The sequence below is a fragment of the Oryctolagus cuniculus genome, chromosome 2 (assembly GCF_051225735.1).
Source record: "Oryctolagus cuniculus isolate XC-2025 breed Fujian yellow rabbit chromosome 2, ASM5122573v1, whole genome shotgun sequence".
In the NCBI taxonomy this organism is placed as follows: domain Eukaryota; kingdom Metazoa; phylum Chordata; class Mammalia; order Lagomorpha; family Leporidae; genus Oryctolagus; species Oryctolagus cuniculus.
In genome coordinates this window covers 121,030,735-121,052,745 of record NC_142868.1, presented here as the reverse complement: position 1 = coordinate 121,052,745, position 22,011 = coordinate 121,030,735, and the positions used below count along the sequence as shown (strand labels likewise).

The 22,011-nt window shown below is 44.3% G+C and overlaps 1 protein-coding gene across 2 annotated transcripts in view; it reads left to right on the top strand.

The window, feature by feature from the left end:
- The first annotated feature begins 8,748 nt into the window (after positions 1-8,748).
- Positions 8,749-22,011, top strand: part of SMYD1 (SET and MYND domain containing 1) — a 44,199-nt gene continuing 30,936 nt past the window's right edge. Inside the window, exon 1 of one of the 2 annotated variants that reach the window (XM_002709640.6) lies at positions 8,749-9,261. In XM_002709640.6, the coding sequence (XP_002709686.1) occupies positions 9,125-9,261 (137 nt within the window). In that variant the 5' untranslated portion in view covers positions 8,749-9,124. The remainder of the gene's footprint in view (positions 9,262-22,011) is intronic. The other variant, XM_002709639.6, reaches the window with a different exon arrangement.

The following is a 22,011-nucleotide window of genomic DNA, read 5'->3' as shown; positions in this document are numbered from 1 at the left end:
AACAACCCCCCCCCCCAATCTCTCTCTAACTCTGCCTTTCAAAATAGATAAATCTTTAAGAAAAAGGATCAACACGAGGTCAAGTAAAGGCCAACTTCAAAATGTGTTGCTGTTAGAACAGCTTTCAACTGTATATGAAACTCTGAGACATAAGAGACACATAACATCTGTGCTCCTGTAGCTCCCACAATACTCAACTGATTGTAGTTGTCTGCACATGTGATGCTGTTTCTTACTTGCACGTCTCAGCTCATGTTGTATCCTTGGGCCTGCAATGGCTTCCTCTAATTCTGATTCTCTGTCTACTTACATTCATCTATCCCCTTTCCTGGAGGCTGCCCTGATACCTCAGGCTGCTCTGGATACAATTTCCTCTTTTCCTCCTACCTCTCTAACCATCTTTACACGCCCTTCGGGGCCTATGTTTTACTCATTTTTGCATCTGGAGTGCAGAGCACATCTGCTAATAAGTGCAGGTGGAGTGAGTAAATTTAGGAGTTTTGGGGAGGAAAGAATTCGCAGCTAAGGATTCTTGGAGCCAGAGGGAGAAGAGGGAATCAAGCATGCTATTTTGGTAGGGATCCAAGGATCAGAGTGAACATGAAGGTTTGTCAGTGATGTAGTAGATGTAGGATATAATGTTCATTCTGGAACATGAGAGTTGGACATGCACAAAAACTTCGTGTTTCTTAGAGTGCTTATGAAATGAATGACTGAGTCAGCCAGTGAGTTCCCATGGAAACAGTGAGCTAGTACTAGTTAAGCAGGGGCTGGCAAACATTTTCTGTAAAAGGCCAGATAGTAAATACCTTCATCACTGTGGGCCGTGGGATCTGATATTCAGCTCTGCTGCTGTAGTATGAAAAGTAGCCATAGAAAATGTATAAACAAATGAGGGTAGTTGTTGGCTAATAAAATTTTGTGTATGTTCACTGAAATTTGAATTATGTATAATATTCATGTGATACAAAATATTATTCTGGCTACCACCCTCCCACCCCCCGCCCAACCATTAAAGGAGGTAAAAAGAGTTCTTAGTTCCCAGGCCTAATGGAGTCAGCAATCCTGTTCAAAATTAACTTTAGCACCATGCACAAAGGAAGTTGAATCTGGTGATAAAGGGCTATTCTTTGTATTAGAGCTGATTTAAAATCTTGCAGCTCCTTGGATTTGCCACTAGATGGTGATCCCTGCAGGTGTGTGGCTCACTCAGCCAATGTGTCTTTTCAGTAGAGTATGATTTGGGTTTTCCGAGGGTACTGTAGATAAGTGGCTACGTTATTAATATAGACACACAAACTGTTCCAGTGATTTAAAACATACTACCATATGGGCTTGCTTTATGTCTCCATCTTCATGCTCACTTGTACATATTCCCTGAATTGAAACATATTCACCAGAGGGAATACTCTCAAGGTCTCTAAGGTTATCAGCTCAAAGGCTCAGGACAATATTGTAAATACAGGCTAGGATTCAAAATTGGGGGACTGCAATGTGACCTCTGGGGACAGAGTTCGCTCAAGATGCAAGTTAGTAAGTAGGGCCCCTCCTTAAATTAAGAGGATACTTGAAGCCCATATTTGGTTTTGAGACATTACCCTGGTAGTTCTCTCAAAACAGCCTCCACTTCTGGCCTCTTCTTATCACCTTCTACCTTTGACATATGTGATTAAGGATCTGGCATAACCTTTGATTAGCATATCCTGTTCCAATTGCCCTGCACTTCCTTTAGGGTGTGGGAGTATTGGGTAGCCATCATAATGTATGTGGGGTGTATTTGTGTGTGTGGGTATATGTGTGTGTAGAGTTCAGCTACTACAGAGGTAGACAGCAGCGGTCTGGATATCCTGTTCCAGAGTGGTTATTTTTATCATTCCCTTGTCTGGAATTTCACAGCTCAGCCTGAAGCAGGGGCCCTTTGGCTTGAGTCTTGTTTCTCTCCCTTTCTCACCACCCTTCTTTATTCAGACACACAAAAGAAAGAGAGTGAATGCTTACTAAATTCACTAACAACGGAGAAAAATCTCCATTTTCTTGGAGTGGAAAGAGCTCATCTCTAGAGGCATGATTGTGAAGATCTGTGAAGCTCAGATCTATCATCTGAGCCAGTACATCACCTTCCCACATGGTTCTGTCCACCCCAGCCTGTAGTTTGATCTCTCAGGAAATTCAGAGTGAATCTGCCTCTTCTTCCAACTTCAAGACATATAACATTGAGTGAAACTTTCACGTCCTTTCCGAGTCTTTTCTTCTCTGACTAAATATCTCCAAGAGGGCAATAAGAAATCCTTTCTTTTTTTTTTAATATTTATTTATTTATTTGAAAGAGTTACACAGAGAGAGGAGAGGCAGAGAGAAAGAGAGAGAGACCATCCGATGGTTCACTCCCCAGTTGGCTGCAACAGCCGGAGCTGCGCCAATCTGGAGCCAGGAACTTCTTCTGGGTCTCCTACATGGTTGCAGGGACCCAAGGACTTTGGCCATCTTCTACTTCTTTCCCAGGCCATAGCAGAGAGCTGGATCGGAAATGGAGCAGCCGGGTCTCAAACCAGCGCCCATATGGGATGCCAATGCTTCAGGCCAGGGCATTATCCCACTGAGCCACAGAGCTGGCCCCAAAAAATTCTTTCAAAGCTCTAGAAGTACTTTTTGTAATGACAAAGACTAGTAGTCCTCCATGTAGGCAATTCCACTATTTAGGAAGCATTTTAGAAATGTAGGAAGGGAGCCGGCACCGTGGCTTACTTGGTTAATCCTCGCCTGCAGCGCCGGCATCCCGTGTGGGCGCCAGGTTACGGTTTCGGTTGCCCCTCTTCCAGTCCAGCTCTCTGCTGTGGCCCGGGAAGGCAGTGGAGGATGGCCCAAGTGCTTGGGCCCTGTACCCGCATGGGAGACCAGGAGGAAGCACCTGGCTCCTGGCTGCGGATCAGCGCAGTGCGCCAGCCGCCGTGGCCATTTGGGGGGTGAATCAATGGAAGGAAGACCTTTTTCTCTGTCTCTCTCTCTCTCACTGTCTAACTCTGCCTGTCTAATAATAAATAAAAAAAGAAATGTAGGAAGAATTTTGGTTTTCACAATGATTGTGGGGATAACAGGCTTAATGTTGGCAGGACCAAAGCTACCAGAAAAGATTTGGCTACCAGAAGGGAGGAAAATGGAAGCTGGGAGGAGTGAGGGTTCCTAGCAAGGGCAGGTGGGCAAAAAACATTTCCATCAGATTAGTGCTGATGTGGAACATCATAGGGTTCTGTGCCTTCTTCCTGACCAGCAGCCTGGGAACCAGTACCAACATCCCCTGTCTCATCGACCCTGGCCGGGGATGCTGAATGTCTGGCAAGCAAGGGGCAACTTTATATAATGAAGAATCTCTGTCCATTCTCCACATCTACCTGCATTTCAGGCAACTGAAAAACCTGTTTGTATTTATCTGAGTCTAGAACTGTCTTTTGTAGGTAACCACAGAGAAGTTTTGATAAAGTTTTAAATGTACACTGAATTTTCCAGGAACACAATTTCTTGTTAACAGAAAGAATTTTGTACTTCCATTTGTTAGAAAATCATGTCACAGTCGACAATGCTCAGGATGGTATTGGTGTCCCCCCAAATCAATCTGCATTTTTGGCTCTCACTGTCATAGTGCTTTTGCTTTAGGGTACAAACATCTGACCACTTCATCACATTTTCTGGCATAGTTGCAGTCAAGTATATGTGTTCGGAGATTATTTACCTATGTAATTTATTTGTATATTTGCTATAGGTTAACTCTCAATTTCTTTCCTGCTTATTATGTTAGGCTCACAATTTATGTTTTTCAGGTATAAGGGCTATAATTTATATATTTCATTTTAGAGTAGCAAAAGGAATGGTATATAATGTTTAATCTATTGAGAGACTAAGTGTAATACTTTGTGTAAGAGCTTCCTATTGCTGTTGTAATAAATTAGGACAAACCTACTACCTTAAAATGAGATAAATTAGAAGCTGGCCTTGTGGCTTGGTTGGTTAAACCTCTTCTTGGGACACTGGCATCCCATATCACAGTACTGGTTTGAGTCCTGGCTGCTCCACTTCCAATCCAGTTTCCTGCTAATGCACCTCAGAAGGCAGCGGAAAATGGGTCAAGTGCTTGGGCCTCTGCCACGTAGAGGGAGATCTAGATGGAGTTCCAGGCTCTGACTCTGGCCTGGCCCAGACCCAGCTGTTGTGTCCATTTAGGAAGTAAACTGGTGGTTGGAAGATCTCTTTGTCTGTCTCTCTCCCTCCCTCTCTCTCTCATCCTGCCTTTCAAATAAATAGAATAAATATTTTTTAAAAAAGATAAGTTTATTATCTTACAGTTCGGGAGGTCAGAGGCTGGACATGGTGTTCATTGGGCTGAAATGAAGGTGTCTGCTGGGCTTGTGCATTCCTTCTGGAAGTTCTAAGGTGAGAGTCTGTTCCCTGGCCTTTTCCAGTTTCTAGAGCTCACCTGAACTTCTTGCCTCCCAGCTCCTTCCTCTATGTTTGAATTCGGCAACATAGCACCTTCCAACATCTTTCTATGTGACTCTGACCCTTTGCTGCCATTGTCACATCTTCGTTTCAGACCCTGACCTCTTGCCTTCCTCATATAAGGATCCTTGTGATTTCATTGATCCCACCTGGATAATCCAAGATAACCCCCACCTCAAGATCCTTAATTTGATCATATTTGCAAAATCCTTTTTCACATGTATCTTGGTTTATTTTCTGATGGCTATAACTGAATACCATAGACTGAGTAATTTATGAAGAATAAAAGTTTATTTGGATCATGATTCTGAAGGGTGGGAAGATCAAGATTGGATGAACAATCCAGTGAGTTAGTGATGAGTCTTTCTTGGTGGTATAGACTCTCTGCAGAGACCCAAGGTGGCACAGGGCATTGCATGGCAACACAATGTGTCCTCACTCATACAGTCACAGTCGCATTGGGTTAAGTCCTCACCCTTAGGACCTCTTTTAACTTTTTTTTTAAAGATTTATTTATTTATTTGAAAGTCAGAGTTACACAGAGAGAGAAGGAGAGGCAGAGAGAGAGGTCTTCCATCTGCTGATTCACTCCCCAATTGGCTGTGACGGCCAGAGCCAGGAGCCAGGGGCTTCTTCTAGGTCTCCCATATGGGTGCAGGGACCCAAGGACTTGGGCCATCTTCTACTGGTTCCCCAGGCCATAACAGAGAGCTGGATGGAAAGTAGAGCAGCGAGGACTTGAACCAGTGCCCGTATGGGATGCTGGCACTCAGGCGGCGGCTTTACCCACTACGCCACAGCGCCGCCCCTCATTTAACCTTAGTTACCATCAAAAGGTCCTGCCTCCAATATCACAGATTAACTTTCCATCGTCTTTTTAAAATTTTTAACATTATTTCAGAGGCAGACAAACTTAGACAAACAGACAAACTTAGAGCTCCCATCTGTTGGTTTACTCTCCAAATCACTGCATTGGCTGGGGCCAAACAAGGCTGAAGCTGGGACTAGAAACTCAATCCAGGTCTTCTCCTGTGGATGGCAGGGGCCCAGCTACTGAGCGCTCACCCGCTACCTCCCAGGGTGTGCATTAGCAGGAATCTGCGTTCCAGAGCAGAGCTGGGACTTGAACCAAGACACTCTAACATGGGATGCAGTGGGATAGATGGCCCAAGTGGCATGTAAATCACCATGCCAAACATATGCCCCTGAGCATTGAATTTCAGCATGAGTTTTGGTGAAGGCATTCAAACCATAGTACCATGTAAGGCAACATATTCACAGATCTGGGGATTAGTACCTAGGCATCTGTAGAGGGCCATCATTCTTTCACTGTGCTTAATAATCCTCATTGTGATATGGTTGAGATCCATTGATCTAACTAAAGCTCTCTGTTCTGGCTTCCCCCTTCCTTCTGGTCTTAGGATGGGTAGTTTCTTCTTTATGGCTTGGGTTATTCCTGTTCCAGGGTACAGGGGCTGGAAAAGGACAGCCCAACCCCTGCCAGGCTGAGCTACTGGCTCCTGAGGGAAGACCATGAATTACCAGGCAGTGTGATGCAGGGAACTCATTAGAAGCTGAACTCTTTGTGCATCTTTGTTGTTTTTTGGGAGCATGTGATGTTTACTTTTGTGAGGCATCTTAAGTTGTTTTGGCCTTTGGGGTACATCCAAAGTCACTGAGACATTTCCCAGCTTCTGTGGCTATGTGGTCTCACCTAAAAAACAGGATATGTTGATAGGGGCTAGGCAGAGAAAAGGAACTGAGAGACTTCCAGCAGTGTTTCTGCCGTGGGCCTGCACCGCTAAAAGTTCATCCCCTTCCGTGTTGACTTGGCACACCCACTTTCCATTTTGCGCCTGAGCTTCACTCCCTCATCGTGCAGAAGGTGGCATCATGACCACATGTGTGCCGAGCTCTAGGTGGAGACCCCATAAAACCTTCTCAGAGACCGCTATGTGCACTGAACCCTGCCCAAACTCCATCCCATTTGTATATTCAATTAGGGCCCCACGGCCTGCCTTACAGATGCAGTAATCTGAACTTCAGCAGCAGGCAATGGCAGTGCCGGCAGACACCACTCTTCCCTCCGGGAGAGAGGCTTCCTGCGCTCACTTCTGAGTGTGTATTATATCCTTAAATGAACCCCGCTCTCATTTTTACACTTTATGTCTCTGCTTTGACTTCATCTCTCATGCCGAGGCAAAAACTTGGAATAAATACACCCCACCCCATAATGTTATCTGACAAAGGATTTTTGCTGTGCTTGGGGGAGTTGAAGGCGTTTTGGGAGATGAAATTTGGTTGAAGACACGTTAGAGTTTCGGGGAACATCCTGATAGTTTTTGGAGGATAATATAAACAAAGAAATAAAAGAAAGTAGAGGCTGGTGCTATTGCTGAGTGAGTTGAGCCACTGCATGTGATGCTGGCATTCCATATGGGGGCTGGTTCAAGCCTTGGCTGCTGCTCTTCTGATTCAGCTCCCTGCTGATGCACCTGGGAAAGCAACAGAAGATGGCTCAAATACCTGGGCACCTGCTACCCATGTGGGATACCCAGATGAAGTTCCTAGGTCCTGGCTTTGACCTGGCACAGCTCTGGCCATTACAGCCATTTTGGGAATAAATCATTGGATGGAAGATCCTCTCTCTCTCTTTCTTTGTTTCTCCATGTCTCTGTAGCTCTAACTCTCAAATAAATAAGTACATTTTTAAAAAGATTTATTTATTTGAAATAGTTACAGAGAGAGGTAGAGGCAGAGAGAGGTCTTCCATCTGCTAGTTCACTCCCTAGATGGCCACAATGGCTGGAGCTGAACCAATCCAAATCCAGGAGCTAGGAGCTTCTGGGTCTTCCATGTAGATGCAAGGGCCCAAGGACCTGGGTCATCCTCCACTGCTTTCCCAGGCATATTAGCAGAGAGCTGGATTGAAAGTGGAGCATCCGGGACTTGAACCAGCACCCATATGGGATGCCAGCACTGCAGGCTGGGACTTTAAGCTGCTGTGTCACAGCGCTGGCCCCAGTAAATTTAAAAAAAAAAATTAAAGAAAATACCTGTCATTTAATGAGTGTTCTATGAAGTGCCAAGTGATGTGCTGTGGCTTTTATACATGTTATCTTATTTAACCCTCACAACAATCCAGTGGAGGTAGAAATGATCACCTGGCATTACAGATTCCATCTCAAGGTGGTAGTAGTAGTCTCAGAATTCATACTCACACCTACAGCACCCAGAAGCCAGTGTTTATAAACTACTACCCTCACAGAAGTCCAGAACATGGGACCCCCATAAGGAGATGTGTCCTTGTGCTGCTATAGGGGTGTACCTGAGACTGGGTGATTTATAATGAACAAACAATTTATGGGTTCATGGTCCTGGAAGCTGGGGTGACAAAGATCAAGGCACCACATCTGGTGAGGGCCTTCTCGCTGCATCGGAGCACAGTAAAAGGCATCAAATGGGCAATAGAAAGAGAAGGGAAAAAGGCCAAAGTCATCCTTTGATCAGGAACTCTTTCCCCAGATAATGGCTTGGGGGTGGGGCTTTTATGACCTAGTCATCTTTTGGAGGACACATTCAAACCATGGCGAGAAACTAAACAATGTTACCTAGAAGATAAAAACCACAGCTGCAGATCCACAGGTGTCTTGCTTTTCAACCTCGGTGAGAGCCGCCTGATGACCAAGAGGGGTGATATTTACTTCAAAGGGGTTTTTAGGCTTCACCCTCCCATGTCCTCACTCCTGGACAAGACAGAGGATGGAGCTGGTTGGTATTTTCCTGGTATCAAGCACAAGTTTGAGGGAAATTGTATAAAAAGATACAGGTTGGGGTTGTTATTTCAAAGCCTGCCTTCTCTGGATCCAGCCTGCACCTAACACACCTACACCATCAGCAAGACTGGGAACAGAGAACTCCCAGGCTCCAAGCCTTGGGGTAGAGGTGCTGTGGGGAGGGGGCACCAGATGATATTAGAGAGGGGGGATGCCTCTGGAGCCTGAATAGTTGTGTTATGTATATGCCAACAGGCTCAGTTTAGCTCCTGCTGCTTCCTGTCAACAGTGCATCCATGGGAAGGGCTTCTGGGCTTGGGGTGAGGGGCCCAGTTCCTTTAGAAAGCGCAAACCTGACAGCTGAAGGGTCCCAGAGCAGCACATATCACCTTGCCTCTTCTCTTGGACCATTCCAACTGTCTGCTTTAGATTGACAGAGGCATCTGGCTGCTAAAAATACCCTACTGACCAAGTGTTCCCTATTTCAATGCAAGCTAAACACCGCTGCAGTCCAGAACTTGGCTTATACAAATAGTTCCTTCTTGCAAAGGAACTTTTTAAAACTTGTCAGAGCCAGTCCCAGAACCACACCAGCCCATGGTCATTTTTTGCTCTGGCAGTCTTACTGGATGGTGAATGAGACCTGAGTCAGACCACAGTCCTCTTGCCTGTCTCATCCTGGCCACCAGGAAAAGAGGAGGAGGGGGAGGTGAGGGCCCGGTGGCCGAAAGGGGGTAGGGAAGGGGCGGTGGCTTGTCCATTTATAGTCTTGTTCCTTGGGATGCTGAAATAGCAGCAGTGACAGGAGACTTAGCTCAGTGTTAAACATCCACCGTGTGGCTCTGCCGGGCTCTGAGATGACAATAGGGAGCATGGAGAACGTGGAGGTGTTCACTTCTGAGGGCAAGGGCAGGGGTCTGAAGGCCACAAAGGAGTTCTGGGCTGCGGACATCATCTTCGCCGAGCGGGCTTACTCTGCAGTGGTTTTCGACAGGTATGAAACGGGCAGTTTCCCTCTCCTCCCCGTGGGTTTTGTCGATGCCAAACTAAAACACTTTGCCTTCAGAATCATCAGAGCAAGGGATAAAATTCACATGGTCCTTTTTAGCAGCATAGCACTTCTGACCATTTCTGCCCGAGATATGCTGTGTTCCGAGAACGGCTGTCAGGTGAGCATAGGCTTGGGGCCACCCTCCCCTAATGTCCGTGAACTTGAATGAGAGTGTATGTCGTGGGTACGGTGCTGGGGGACATATTTTCTTACAGAAAACTTAACGTGCTCATCTTCCTTTAATATCATACATATATGAGAGGATGAAGTAATTGTGGAGGCGAAAAAAATTTGTTGTAATACCCAGGTAACACAGGCATCCATGTACCCTTTAAAAGTAGAATATCAGCCAAACCCAGTTCCCTTTGTCTTTCCTCAGAAGTAACTATGCTATGATTTTAATGTGCTAGCTTCAGGAATGTTCTTGTGTTGTTGTGTACAGCTATCTACAATTATCAAAATGGATAGTCATGTCAATTTATTTTTATAAAAATGGCTCCATATTTCATTTTAGAACTTGCTCTTTTCCCTAAACAGCTTGTATTTGATAACATTCTTGTGAGAACTATAAGTCCATAGATAGTTCTTTTAAATCCTTGAAGACCTATTTCTTTTCATTACATGTAGAACTACACATGTTGACCCGTATGTTATATGGATCTCCAATTTTAAGTGCTGTAAATATTCTTTCCTATAAACACAGACTTTTTATTCATCCATTCCCCCATTAAGAAGCATTCTGCAGCTTCCAGTTCTCCATGAATGTAAGCAGTTAACTTGCGTGACTGTGTCCACTTGCGCACATGTGTGATTGCTCTCTAGGTAAGAGACTAGAAGAGGAATTGCTGAGGTTGCTGTTTTCATTTCTAGATCAGCTCTCCAAAGAGGCTTCGTTACATCCACATCCCCATTCCTGCACAACCTTGTCCACACTGAATGACTAAACTTTTAAATAAAGTGCTAACTTTTAAAAACAATACGTGATGATTACATGAAAATGATGCTATTTTCTGAGCCCAAAGTTGGGGTGACCTGCCTGACAGTTACATGGTCTGAATCACGATGGCGTTTGTGGTTGCCTGGCTGCAGCAGTCATCCTGGGAATGCACACTGCTTTTCAGAGACACTAGAGCAGCATTCAGATTGTCCTTACATGCTGCCCCGAGACCTTTGTGGGGCGGCAGGGAGCTGGCATGTATGGCTCTCTACCACCCATGGAAGGTAAGGGGCCAAGGCAACAAGTACAACTTTATAGGGAGTCTTCACTCTTTCATTTATTTATTTATGAGTGTGTCGGGGTGGGGGTGAGTGCAGTTAGGGAGTCAGCTGGCTTTGGAGTTAAAACACAAAAGTCCACAAACACACTGAAGGTGCACATGGATCTTGGTGTAGTCACTGCCTTGCCACCTGGCCCTGTGACGACACCTGCATTTCATACCTCCGATTCCCCAAAGCCAGTGTCCCAACATCATCAATCAGCTTCCCTTTCTATGATGTAAAATTTATGTATATAAAAATTATATATTAAAGTAAAAATTCTTTAGGAAATTTAGAAAGCAACAAAATAGTTCATCACACATGATAACTACTTACATAACAATTCGGGTGGTTCCTTCCAGCTTGTTTGTTTGTTTGTTTGTTTCTTTCTTTTTTTTTTTTTTAAAGATTTTATTTTTATTTGAAAGACAGTTACAGAGAGAGAGGTCTTCCATCCACTGTTTCACTCCCCAGATGGCCGCAGTGGCTGGAGCTGCGCCAATCCAAAGCCAGGAGCCAGGAGCTTCTTCCGAGTCTCCCATGCAGATGCAGGGGCCCAAGCACTTGGGCCATCTTCTACTGCTATCCCAGGCCATAGCAGAGAGCTGGATCAGAAGGGGAGCAGCCAGGACTAGAACCGATGCCCATATGGGATGCTGGCGCTTCAGGCCAGGGCATTAACCCACTGTGCCACAGCGCTGGCCCCCCGGCTTGTTTTAAGACAGAGGCTTTATTCATCCTATACACCTGGGATTCCTATGTTATAAGCTATGTCTTTTTCATGTAATAATTTAGATGTATCCTGAGCTGCTCCATGTCTGCCTTCATGGATACAGTATTTAAGGGCTGCATGCTCTTTTATCACTTGCTGATGACTAGACATTCAGATGTTTCCATGTTTTTGTTATCATAAATAATTCGTCATTCATTTGAAGCCATATCTGTGAAAAAAAAAAAAGCTGAGTGTACAATGCTGATAAAGTGCTATGTTAAATGGTATATTATCATGGCAGTAGTAATAAAAATTAGGATGACTGGGGTAAATGAGCTTTAAAATAATTTTTAAAAAATCTGAAAGAGAGGTTTTTAAATACTGTACTTAAACTTGTAATAGCACAGATGAGGGCTGTTCTTTCTTTGGTTGTCATTGAAATGGCCTGGAGAAGTGACAAAGCTTCAGCCACCGTAGGCTCTGGGTAGGATCAGTCCCTGTAGATGAAGAGCTTGCAGGGCCAGTGCTGTAGTGTAGCCGGTAAAGCCACCGCTTGCAGTGCCGGCATCTCATATGGGTGCCGGTTCATGTCCTTGCTGCTCCACTTCCGATCCAGCTCTCTGCTATGGCCTGGGAAAGCAGTAGAAGATGGCCCAAGTCCTTGGGCCCCTGTACTGCATGGGAGACCTGGAGGAAGCTCTTGATTCCTGGCTTCAGATCGGTGCAGCTCTGGCTATTGCGACCATCTGGGAAGTGAACCAGCAGATGGAAGACCTCTCTCTGTCTCTGACTCTCCTTCTCTCTCTCTGTGTAACTCTTTCAAATAAATAAATAAATAAATAAATAAATCTTTAAAGCAAACAAACAAAAAAACTTGCCTGGGGAAGGAGAACTGAGTCCCCCGCAAAAGTCACTCTATAAACATGAGGAAAGATTTGTTAGTTGAGCACTGCCTCCAAAGAAAATTAATTCTTTCAGGCAATATAAGTAATATATGTTACATGAACTTATATACATATACACTAACATGCTTTTTATGAAGCTTAGCAATAAATAAACATCTATGAAACCACCAACCAACTTAAATATAATATTCTAATTCATTTCATTGTCACTCTTTATCCTGTCCCATGCCTGCCCCAATGGTAACTACCACCCTAAGTCTTTTTTTTTTCTATTTTTCCACTCTTTTTTTTTTCTTTTTCTTTTTTCTTTTTTTTTTTTTTTTTTTACAGGCAGAGTGGATAGTGAGAGAGAGAGAGAGAGACAGAGAGAAAGGTCTTCCTTTTGCCGTTGGTTCACCCTCCAATGGCCGCTGCGGCCGGCGCACCGCGCTGATCCGATGGCAGGAGCCAGGTACTTATCCTGGTTTCCCATGGGGTGCAGGGCCCAAGCACTTGGACCATCCTCCACTGCACTCCCTGGCCACAGCAGAGAGCTGGCCTGGAAGAGGGGCAACCGGGACTGAATCTGGCGCCCCGACCAGGACTAGAACCTGGTGTGCCGGTGCCGCAAGGCGGAGGATTAGCCTAGTGAGCCGTGGCGCCGGCCTATTTTTCCACTCTTTAAAAATGTATTTATTGGGGCCGATGCTGTGGCGCAGTGGGTTAACACCCTGGCCTGAAGCGCCGGCATCCCATATGGATGCTGGTTTGAGACCCAGCTGCTCCACTTCCAATCCAGCTCTCTGCTATGGCCTGGGAAAGCAATAAAGATGGCCCAAGTGCTTGGGCCCCTGCACCCGCATGGGAGACCTGGAAGAAGCTCCTGGCTTCTGGCTTTGGATCAGCTCAGCTCCGGCCATTGGGGCCAACTGGGGAGTGAACCATTGGATGAAAGAGCTCTTTCTCTCTCTCTGCCTCTCCTCTCTCTGTGTAACTCTGACTTTCAAATAAATAAATAAATCTTTTAAAAAAGTATTTATTTATTTGAGAGGAAGAGAAACAGAGATAGAGAGAGCTCCCATCTACTTGTTCACAACAGCTGGCAGCTAAAACCAGGAGCTGAAACTCAACCTGGGTCTTCCTTGTGGATGGCAGGGACCCTACTACCTGAACTAGCACCACTACCCACAAGGGTGTGCATTAGGAGGAAGCTGTAACCAGGAGCTAGAGCCAGGGACTGAGTCCAGGTACTGTGAGACAGGACTTGGGCATCCTACCCAGCAGCTTAACCTCTAGGCTAAATGCCCACCCTCTCTGCCTTTTTAGTAATAGTTTTGTTACATAGGGATATATTTGTAAACAATATAATTACTTATTTTTGGTGCTTTGTGTTTGATGTTTTAAACAACTGACAATATTATATGTTATTTTATGCCTTTTGTTTATTTCACCCAAATGTTTGTTTTCTGATTGTATAACTAATACAATGAATAAACTCTGTATCGATCACAGTGTGTTTTTCCAATCTCCTGTGAATGGTTGCTATAAACATTTTTGTTCCTAACTCTTGGAAAACAGAGGGATGTGTCTTAGGAATGGACTTACTGGATCATTAACGTATGCGACATTCAGTTTTGTAATATAATGCCACACTATTGTACTGGTTTGAAATTTTGAAGGGTGTCTTTGCTAGAATAGGCTTAGCTTAGCATTAACAATAAAAATCCAGCACTTTGTACTACACTTCTTAGTCACGGTCCGTTTAACTTTGCTGGTTAGAAAGACAGCTGGCCTGATTAAAGGTAAAAGCAAAAGTGAAACTGGGAAATGTTTTCCAGCTCTGGCAAATATATTGCGTGGAGTTACCATGGTCTCTTGTTAACTGTGAGTCATGCGCACCTTCTTTCTGAACTCCACCTTGGCCTCAGATTCTTTTTCAGCAAAGTGCTCCAGGTGGCCACTACTATCAGTTGGAAATGGCTTTTGGAATGAAGTATGTTTGCCACCCCTCTTACATGTTTCGGGTGGGTGCTGAAAGAGAGTGGAGGAAAAGGAGAATGGCAAGGTCAGTTTACCAAGGACCCGCCTTTCTTGCACACGACACCTGAGTCCAAGTAACCCTGCTTGATCCTACGTAACATGGGGCTAATCTGGGAATTCAGGATGCTGTTGGTGTTCACTTTTTTTATTATAAACACTTTTATTTAGTAAAAATAATTTTCCAAAGTACAGTTTATGGTTTACAATGGCTTTTTACCCCCCATAACTTCCCTCCCACCCGCACCCCTCCCATCTCCCGCACCATCTCCCATTCCATTCACATCAAGATTCATTTTCAATTATCTTTATATACAGAAGATCGATTTAGTATATATTAAGTAAAGATTTCATCAGTTTGCACCACTCAGAACATAAAGTGTAAAATGCTGTTTGAGTACTAGTTATAGCATTAATTCACATTGGACAACACATTAAGGACAGAGATCCCACATGGGGAGTAAGTGCACAGTGACTCCTGTTGTTGACTTAACAATTTGACACTCTTGTTTATGGCGTCAGAAATCTCCCTAGGCTCTAGTCATGAGTTGCCAAGGCTATGGAAGCCTCTTGAGTTCGCTGACTTCGATCTTATTTAGAAAAGGTCATAGTCAAAGTGGAAGTTCTCTCCTCTCTTCAGAGAAAGGTACCTCCTCCTTTGATGGCCCATGCTTTCTACTCGGATCTCACTCACAGAGATCTTTCATATAGGGTGGTGGTGGTGGTGGTGGTGGTGGTTGTTTTTTTTTTTTTTTTTTTTGCCAGAGTGTCTTGGCTTTCCATGCCTAAAATACTCTCATGGGCTCTTCAGACAGATCCGAATGCCTTAAGGGCTGATTCTGAGGCCAGAGTGCTGTTTAGGACATCTGCCATTCTAGCAGTCTGTTGGGTGTTCACATTTTTAAAAATTCATTTTAGAGAAGTTATAAACTATGAAAAAAATTGAGGAAAAAATAAAAATTCTTTGCAATCTTATACGGAGACAACTTAATATTTTGGTATATGTCCTTCCAGTTGTCTCATGTGTATGTAAATAAAATATTTTCTTGGTTCAGTTGAGTTGCAGGTGGGGTGGAAGTAGAGTGAGAAGCCTTATGTTAAACATAATCTTGATTGTTAAACACATCCCTAAATTCATGATATTAAGATATGCAGTAAGAAGTTAGTTTTAGAATGGCAGGAATATGGCATGCATCTAATAGTTTATCAATTTCAGGATACGTATTTCAATTTAATGTCTCTGAAATCATAAGGTAGCCTAAAATCTATCACTCATTATGGCTTACTTGGTGAATTTATTTTGTTTCTTAGTGGTAAATGAAAATGTGCATTTAAAAATCATCAATCAATTTAATTAAGATCTTTAATAATGTGTTTATTTTGTAACCCATTGTTTTTACTTCACAATATGTTATGAGTAACTTTCCAAACTATTGATATCTGTCTGCATTATTTTGAATAACCATGTTGTGTGCTGTTTATTGCATATTAACTTAACCAGATGCCGTCTTTTGTATATTAAAGAACCATTCGACTTTTTTCTAGTAGATATTTCTACATATCTCTTTTATTTATTAAGATAAACTCCTAGATGTAGAAATTTTTTAAAAGATTTTTATTTGTTTATTTGACAGGTAGAGTTACAGAGAGAGAGAGAGAGAGAGAGAGAGAGAGAGGTCTTCCTTCCATTGGTTCACTCCCCAAATGGCCGCCACGGCCGGAGCTACGCCAATCCAAAGCCAGGAGCCAGGTGTTTCTTCCAGGTCTCCCATGCAGGTGCAGGGGCCCAAGCACCTAGGCCATCCTCCATTGCCCTCTTGGGCTACAGCAGAGAGCTGGACTGGAAAAGGAGCAGCCGGGACTAGAACCTGGTGCCCATATGGGATGCTGGCACCACAGGCGGAGGATTAACTTACTGTGTCACTGTGCCAGCCCCATAGATGTAGAAATTTTTGATTCAAAAGACATTTCCAGGGCTGGCACTGTGGTATAGCGGGTAAAGCCACATCCTGCACTGCCGGCATCCTGGATGGGTGTTGATTTGAGTCCTGGCTGCTCCACTTCCGATCCATCTCTCTGCTATGGCCTGGGAAAGCAGTGGAAGATGGCCCAAGTTCTTGGACCTCTGCACCCATGTGGGAGACTCCTGGCTCCTGGCTTTGGATCGGCACAGATCTGGCCATTATGGCCAGTTGGGGAATGAACCAGTGGATGGAAGATCCTCCCCCACCCCCCGTCTCTCTCTCTCTCTCTCTCTCTCTCTGCCTCTCCTTCTCTCTCTGTGTAACTCTGACCTTTGAATAAATAAATCTTAAAAATAAAAAAAAGACTTTTCCAAGACTTTTAGTCCAGGCTTGCAAATGACCTCCTCTGAGGAGATCACACCTTCCCCCACTAGCAGCGTGGGTTTGCCTTGCTGCGCCAACCTGTACACCCAGAAAGCTGTCTCTCATGTTTTCAACTTAACCTATAAAAATTTACTTTAATATTGCTTTCATTTGAATTTTTAATTAAAAAAGAAATGCACAGTAACTTTCTTTGTCATTAACACTTATTTTTATAATTGGTTTTCTTTTTATGCTCTCAATTTTTAAGTTTATACATATCTCATTGGCCTATTACTCCTTTATGTCCAGATCTTCTAAATAGTTTGAATTCTTTTGTGTAATTTTTATTTTGATCTCAGTGGTTTTACAGTTCTCAATTAGTTTTATCTTTCTTTAATCGTCTATGTCTTATTTTAAAAACTATTGCTTTTTCATATAGCTTTTAAAATTATAGCTGTTTTAAGTTTTTTGTTTATTCATTTGTTATTGTATTTATTTATTTTTCATTCTGAGCTTATTTATTTCATTTCCAGTCAAATAGAATGGGAAGATCAATGATTTTAGCCTGGAGTGTGACTTTTGCCTTCAGCATAGATCTTTGTCTTTTCTCTGGTTAGATAACACAGTTGATCCACAGACTAAAATCCATGGAGGACAATTCATTGTAACATGGATAAAATCGCATAATCACCAGCACCATCAGCGTCACCATGATTATCATCCAACAATAACCCATGCCTGATAGATATGTGATCAAACTGGAATTGGTTCAGAATTAAGCAGGTGAAGGAATTTTTTTAAAAAAAGATTTACATACTTAATTGCAAGACAGAATGACAGAGCAAGAGGGAAAAACATGAGAGGGAATGAGACCTTCCATCTGCTGGTTCACTCCCCAAACGGTTACAAGGGCCAGAGTTGGGTAGGCTGAAGCCAGGGCCTGGAACTCCATCTGGGTCTCCCATGTGGGTGGCAGGGACCCAAGCACTTGGGCCATCTTCCACTGCCTTCCCAGGTGCATTATCAGCAAGCTGGTTCAGAAATGGAGCAACCAGGACCTGAGCCTGCACTCATATGGGATGCAGCATTGCAGGTAAAGGGATTTGAATTATGCTATATAGTAATGAAAAGCAGACGCTCCTCTTCTGATCACCCTCCGCAAATAATGAACTGTTGTAGGAAAACAGAAGAGGGGCTGACGCTGTGGTGTACAGAAGATTCTGAACTTTTTTTAACAGAAGGCTTAGAACCAGGCACCTTGAACAGAAGTTACTGAATCATATTCCAGGTCAGAAAGGGAATGAAAAAGCCCTGAGCCATACGTCAAGACACATGAGAATTATGTAGCCCTGGGCACCTTCAACTTCAGGACGTCACCTCCTACCATGTCTAGTATAGTTTGTTCATCACTTCTGAGGGGGCTTCTGTAATTTTGCTTTTGAAATTGTTATTTCTTTCCATTTTGCTTTTTTTGTGGGGGGGGGTATAATTTTTAAAAATTTCAACACTGTTAAAAGGTGTTGTCAGGCTCCAAACATTTTCCTCGGACACCCGAAAGCATTTAGGCCCTCAGAACTGAGCCTCTATTGTCCTGTGGGTTGAATGGGCCTGTCAGTTCTGTCTGAAATGGGAAGGGCAATCTATTTCCAGGTTTCCAGGAGGATTAGCCTAGTGAGCCGCGGCGCCGGCTTGTGAATCACTTTCAAATGGTACCCAACCTGGAAGAAGGTTGAGTCCCATTGAAAGATGGCGAAACTGAGTTTTAGAGAGATAATGGGACTCCCAGGTCATGTGGGATTGAGTAGCGGGGTGGGACCGGGTCTCCTTGTATCTCATGCTGTCATCACGTCACATTCTACCCTGCCCCTCCAACCAACAAGAGTACTTTTCAACATTCCCTACTTAATTTTCTCTTGTTCTTATTGATTCAGCTACTAACATGTAGTAAATAAAATCAAGGGCACCCATCCATCAATTTTGGAAGAATCAAAATCTAGTTCTCAGTCCTGAGAATAGTTAGAGCCAGAAACTCAAAAGGTAGAAAACAAGAAAATACATGTGATTACAAAGGGGAAAAACCTTATAATAATAAACCAAAGTATTAGTTTTCTATTGCTACTGTAACAAATGACCACAAATTCAGTGCTCAAAACAGCACAGACTTATTATCCTTAAGTTCTGGAAATGGACTCACAGTTCTGTGTGTCTGTCCTTCTCAGCTACTAGTGGCTGCCACGATCTTTGGCTCATGTTCCCCTCCCTGGTTCTTTTTTTTTTTTTTTTTTTTTTTTTTTTTACAGGCAGAGTGGACAGTGAGAGAGAGAGACAGAGAGAAAGGTCTTCCTTTGCCGTTGGTTCACCCTCCAATGGCCGCCGCGGCTGGCGTGCTGCGGCCGGTGCACCGCGCTGATCCGATGGCAGGAGCCAGGAGCCAGGTGCTTTTCCTGGTCTCCCATGGGGTGCAGGGCCCAAGCACCTGGGCCATCCTCCACTGCACTCCCTGGCCACAGCAGAGGGCTGGCCTGGAAGAGGGGCAACCGGGACAGAATCCGGCGCCCCGACCGGGACTAGAACCCGGTGTGCCGGCGCCGCTAGGCGGAGGATTAGCCTAGTGAGCCGCGGCGCCGGCCCCCCTCCCTGGTTCTTCTCCTCCTGTGACCTCCTGCCTCTTATATGGACCTCATGGTTATGTTAGGCCCATGATGATAATTCAAGATACACCCTCATTTCAAGATCCTTAATTACGTCAACAAAATCTCTTTGACTGAGTAAGGTAATGTTTACAGGTTCTTTTATTTTTAAAGATTTATTTGTTTATTTATTTGCAAGTCAGAGTTACACAGAGAGAGAAGGGGAGGCAGAGAGAGAGAGAGAGAGAGAGAGGTCTTCCATCCGTGGAATTGGCCGCAACGACCCAAGCTGCGTCAATCTGAAGCCAGGAGACAGGAGCTTCTTCTGGGTCTCCCACATGGGTGCAGGGGCCCAAGGACTTGGGCCAACTTATACTGCTTTTCCAGGCCATAGCAGAGAGCTGGATCAAAAGTGGAGCAGCTGGGACTTGAACCAGTGCCCATATGGGATGCCAGCACTGCAGGTGGCAGCTTTACCTGCTACGCCAAACAGCACCAGCCCCCACAGGTTCTGAGAACTAGTACATGGGCATTTGTCGGGGGGACTATGATACAGCCCAGACCAACCAATAGTAGGAACTTTTTAGTTTAATCCAATCCATCATAAAATATGTTGAGAAGGAGAAGAAGGGAAAGTTAGTGGATTTTTAAAAAAAGTTCTTTAAATAATAAAAACTTGACCAGCTCCTAAATGGTTCTGGTTAAAGAGTTGAAAGTGCCTAAGTGATTATGTGTATGAATGTGCATAGGGAAAAAGACCGCAGGAGCATGAGAAAAAGTTGAATACTTTTAAAGAAATTACTCAGGTTGTTTTTGAAAATTGAAACAGTTATGGGCTTCTTTGAGCTCAGTGGTGACAGCTGGGCTCTTAGCTGGTATAATTCTGTGTGAGCCTGCGGGAAGGCCAGGATTAGCTCTGGAATACTCACACACACACACATGTACTCTTTAATCTGATAGCAGCTGGTGGGTGGGTAGGTGGGGGAACAAATGATGCTATAAATAGAAATAATTTAATAAAGGGATTAGAGAAATTCCTGAACAATTAGTTCAGAAAATGAACAACCATGGGTTTGTTGAAGTGTTCAGGTTGCAGTGTAAAATATTTGTACTTGATGTTGAGAATAACCAGGGTAGATTTAGAATTATGCCTGCAATCAGACATTTTTTAGCAGTAGAAGCAAGATATATTGATAAGCACATGATCTGTTGTGACCTGTATTGCTGTGTTTTACCAACTAAGTTTTACATTGAGAAGTTTGGGAATAATCATCATTTAAATGTAGATTCAGTCCAATATAAGTTGCCTCCATAATGATGTCATCTTCACTCATTGGCACCTGAGGTCGTGTTTTGAACGTGGGAGGAAAAGTGTGGACAGCTAGAGTACAGAATTACTCATGAGTAGTGGCTGAGAAACTTTGAGAGCTGGTGTTTTCATAAAAACAGATGTTAAAAAGAGAAAGACAATCCCTAGGTTGGACCAAGGAAGCAATACCACTAAACTTCTTCTGCTAAGGCACATAATAATTATTGATGGAGCCACAGGAATCCAGGGATGCCTCTTAAGCATTTGCATGGGTCATTTAAAAACCACACTGGTAGATCCCGGCTGGGAAGATAGAATGAGCCTTTCAACTCTGATCATGTGGCTCCTCCCGGCAGGCCTTCAGGGCCTCCCCCTTGCCTGTAGGCCAAGGACATACTACTGAGAGTGGCATTCTAGTCCCCTCTCCCTCCACCACCACCAATCTGGTCACCTTTCCAACATGGTGTCCCAGTACGGTACATCCCATGATCTCATTCAATAGCTACTCGTATGTGCCTGCACCCCTCCCTCTGCTCTCTGCCATGGAAGCCGTTGACTCATCTGCCCCTCTTCCTGGAAGAACTTAGCTTCTCTCAATGCAGACTCAGCCTGTCCCTAGGGGTGAAGACAATTGCCTCCCCAGTCTCAATGGAAGCACCATCTTCCTTTCTTGAAACTTACAGTGAGTTATCGCCACCTGTGGACGGTGTGCCCCACCCTCTCTAAATGTGGGTACCAGGAAGTCTGTGTCTTGTTTATGTTTAAGGCCCTCTTCACCCTGCTCAATGCACAGCTCATAACAGATGCTCAATAAATACCTGTGGAAGGAGAAAAGGATGGGGGGGGGGGAAGAAGGAAAGAAAGAGGGAGTGGGAAAAGGAATTTAAAATACTGCCAAGTCGTCTGGGTATTTGAAGGATAGGAAGTTTTTGAAGGGACCTCCTCACAGTGTTGGAGGGGAGACTTTTAAGCAGACTAGAAGGTCACAACAGTTGGTTCAGTCCTCTCTGGCTGTGTTTTTGGAAGCCTGGCCCACCAGGCAGGCGCCTTGTCCTTGAATTTATCTGTCCAGTGTCTGACAATTTCCATAGAAGGAACTGAGCAGCAACTGCCCTTTCAACCCTCTTGACTCTGACAGATGACAGAACCCAGGGTAGGGTGAGAGTGAGTGGGGACCAGCTGGCCCGGGCTTGGCACTCTCGGGGCTGCAGGCACAGCAAGTGGGCCATTTGCAGCTGCCTCTGCCCTGTTTTTGGGAGCAGCATCCAGTCTCAGGGCCCATTGTGAGAATACTATCTCCATGGGGATTTTATACTAATGCTGGGGTGAAGATGTCAAAACACCTCTTTGAAGACTGCAAAGCACTGAACAAATGGGGGCTACTGTCTTCTCACGTGGTTAGGCAGGTGAGCCTCAGGAGACATGAGATCTGGCTGTGACAAGCACTCTTTCTCCTGGAACACACAAAGTGGGTTCAGGATTGCGTCTCTTGCACATTCTCCTACGTTAAGCAGAGTTGATATTTCTGGGAAGCGTC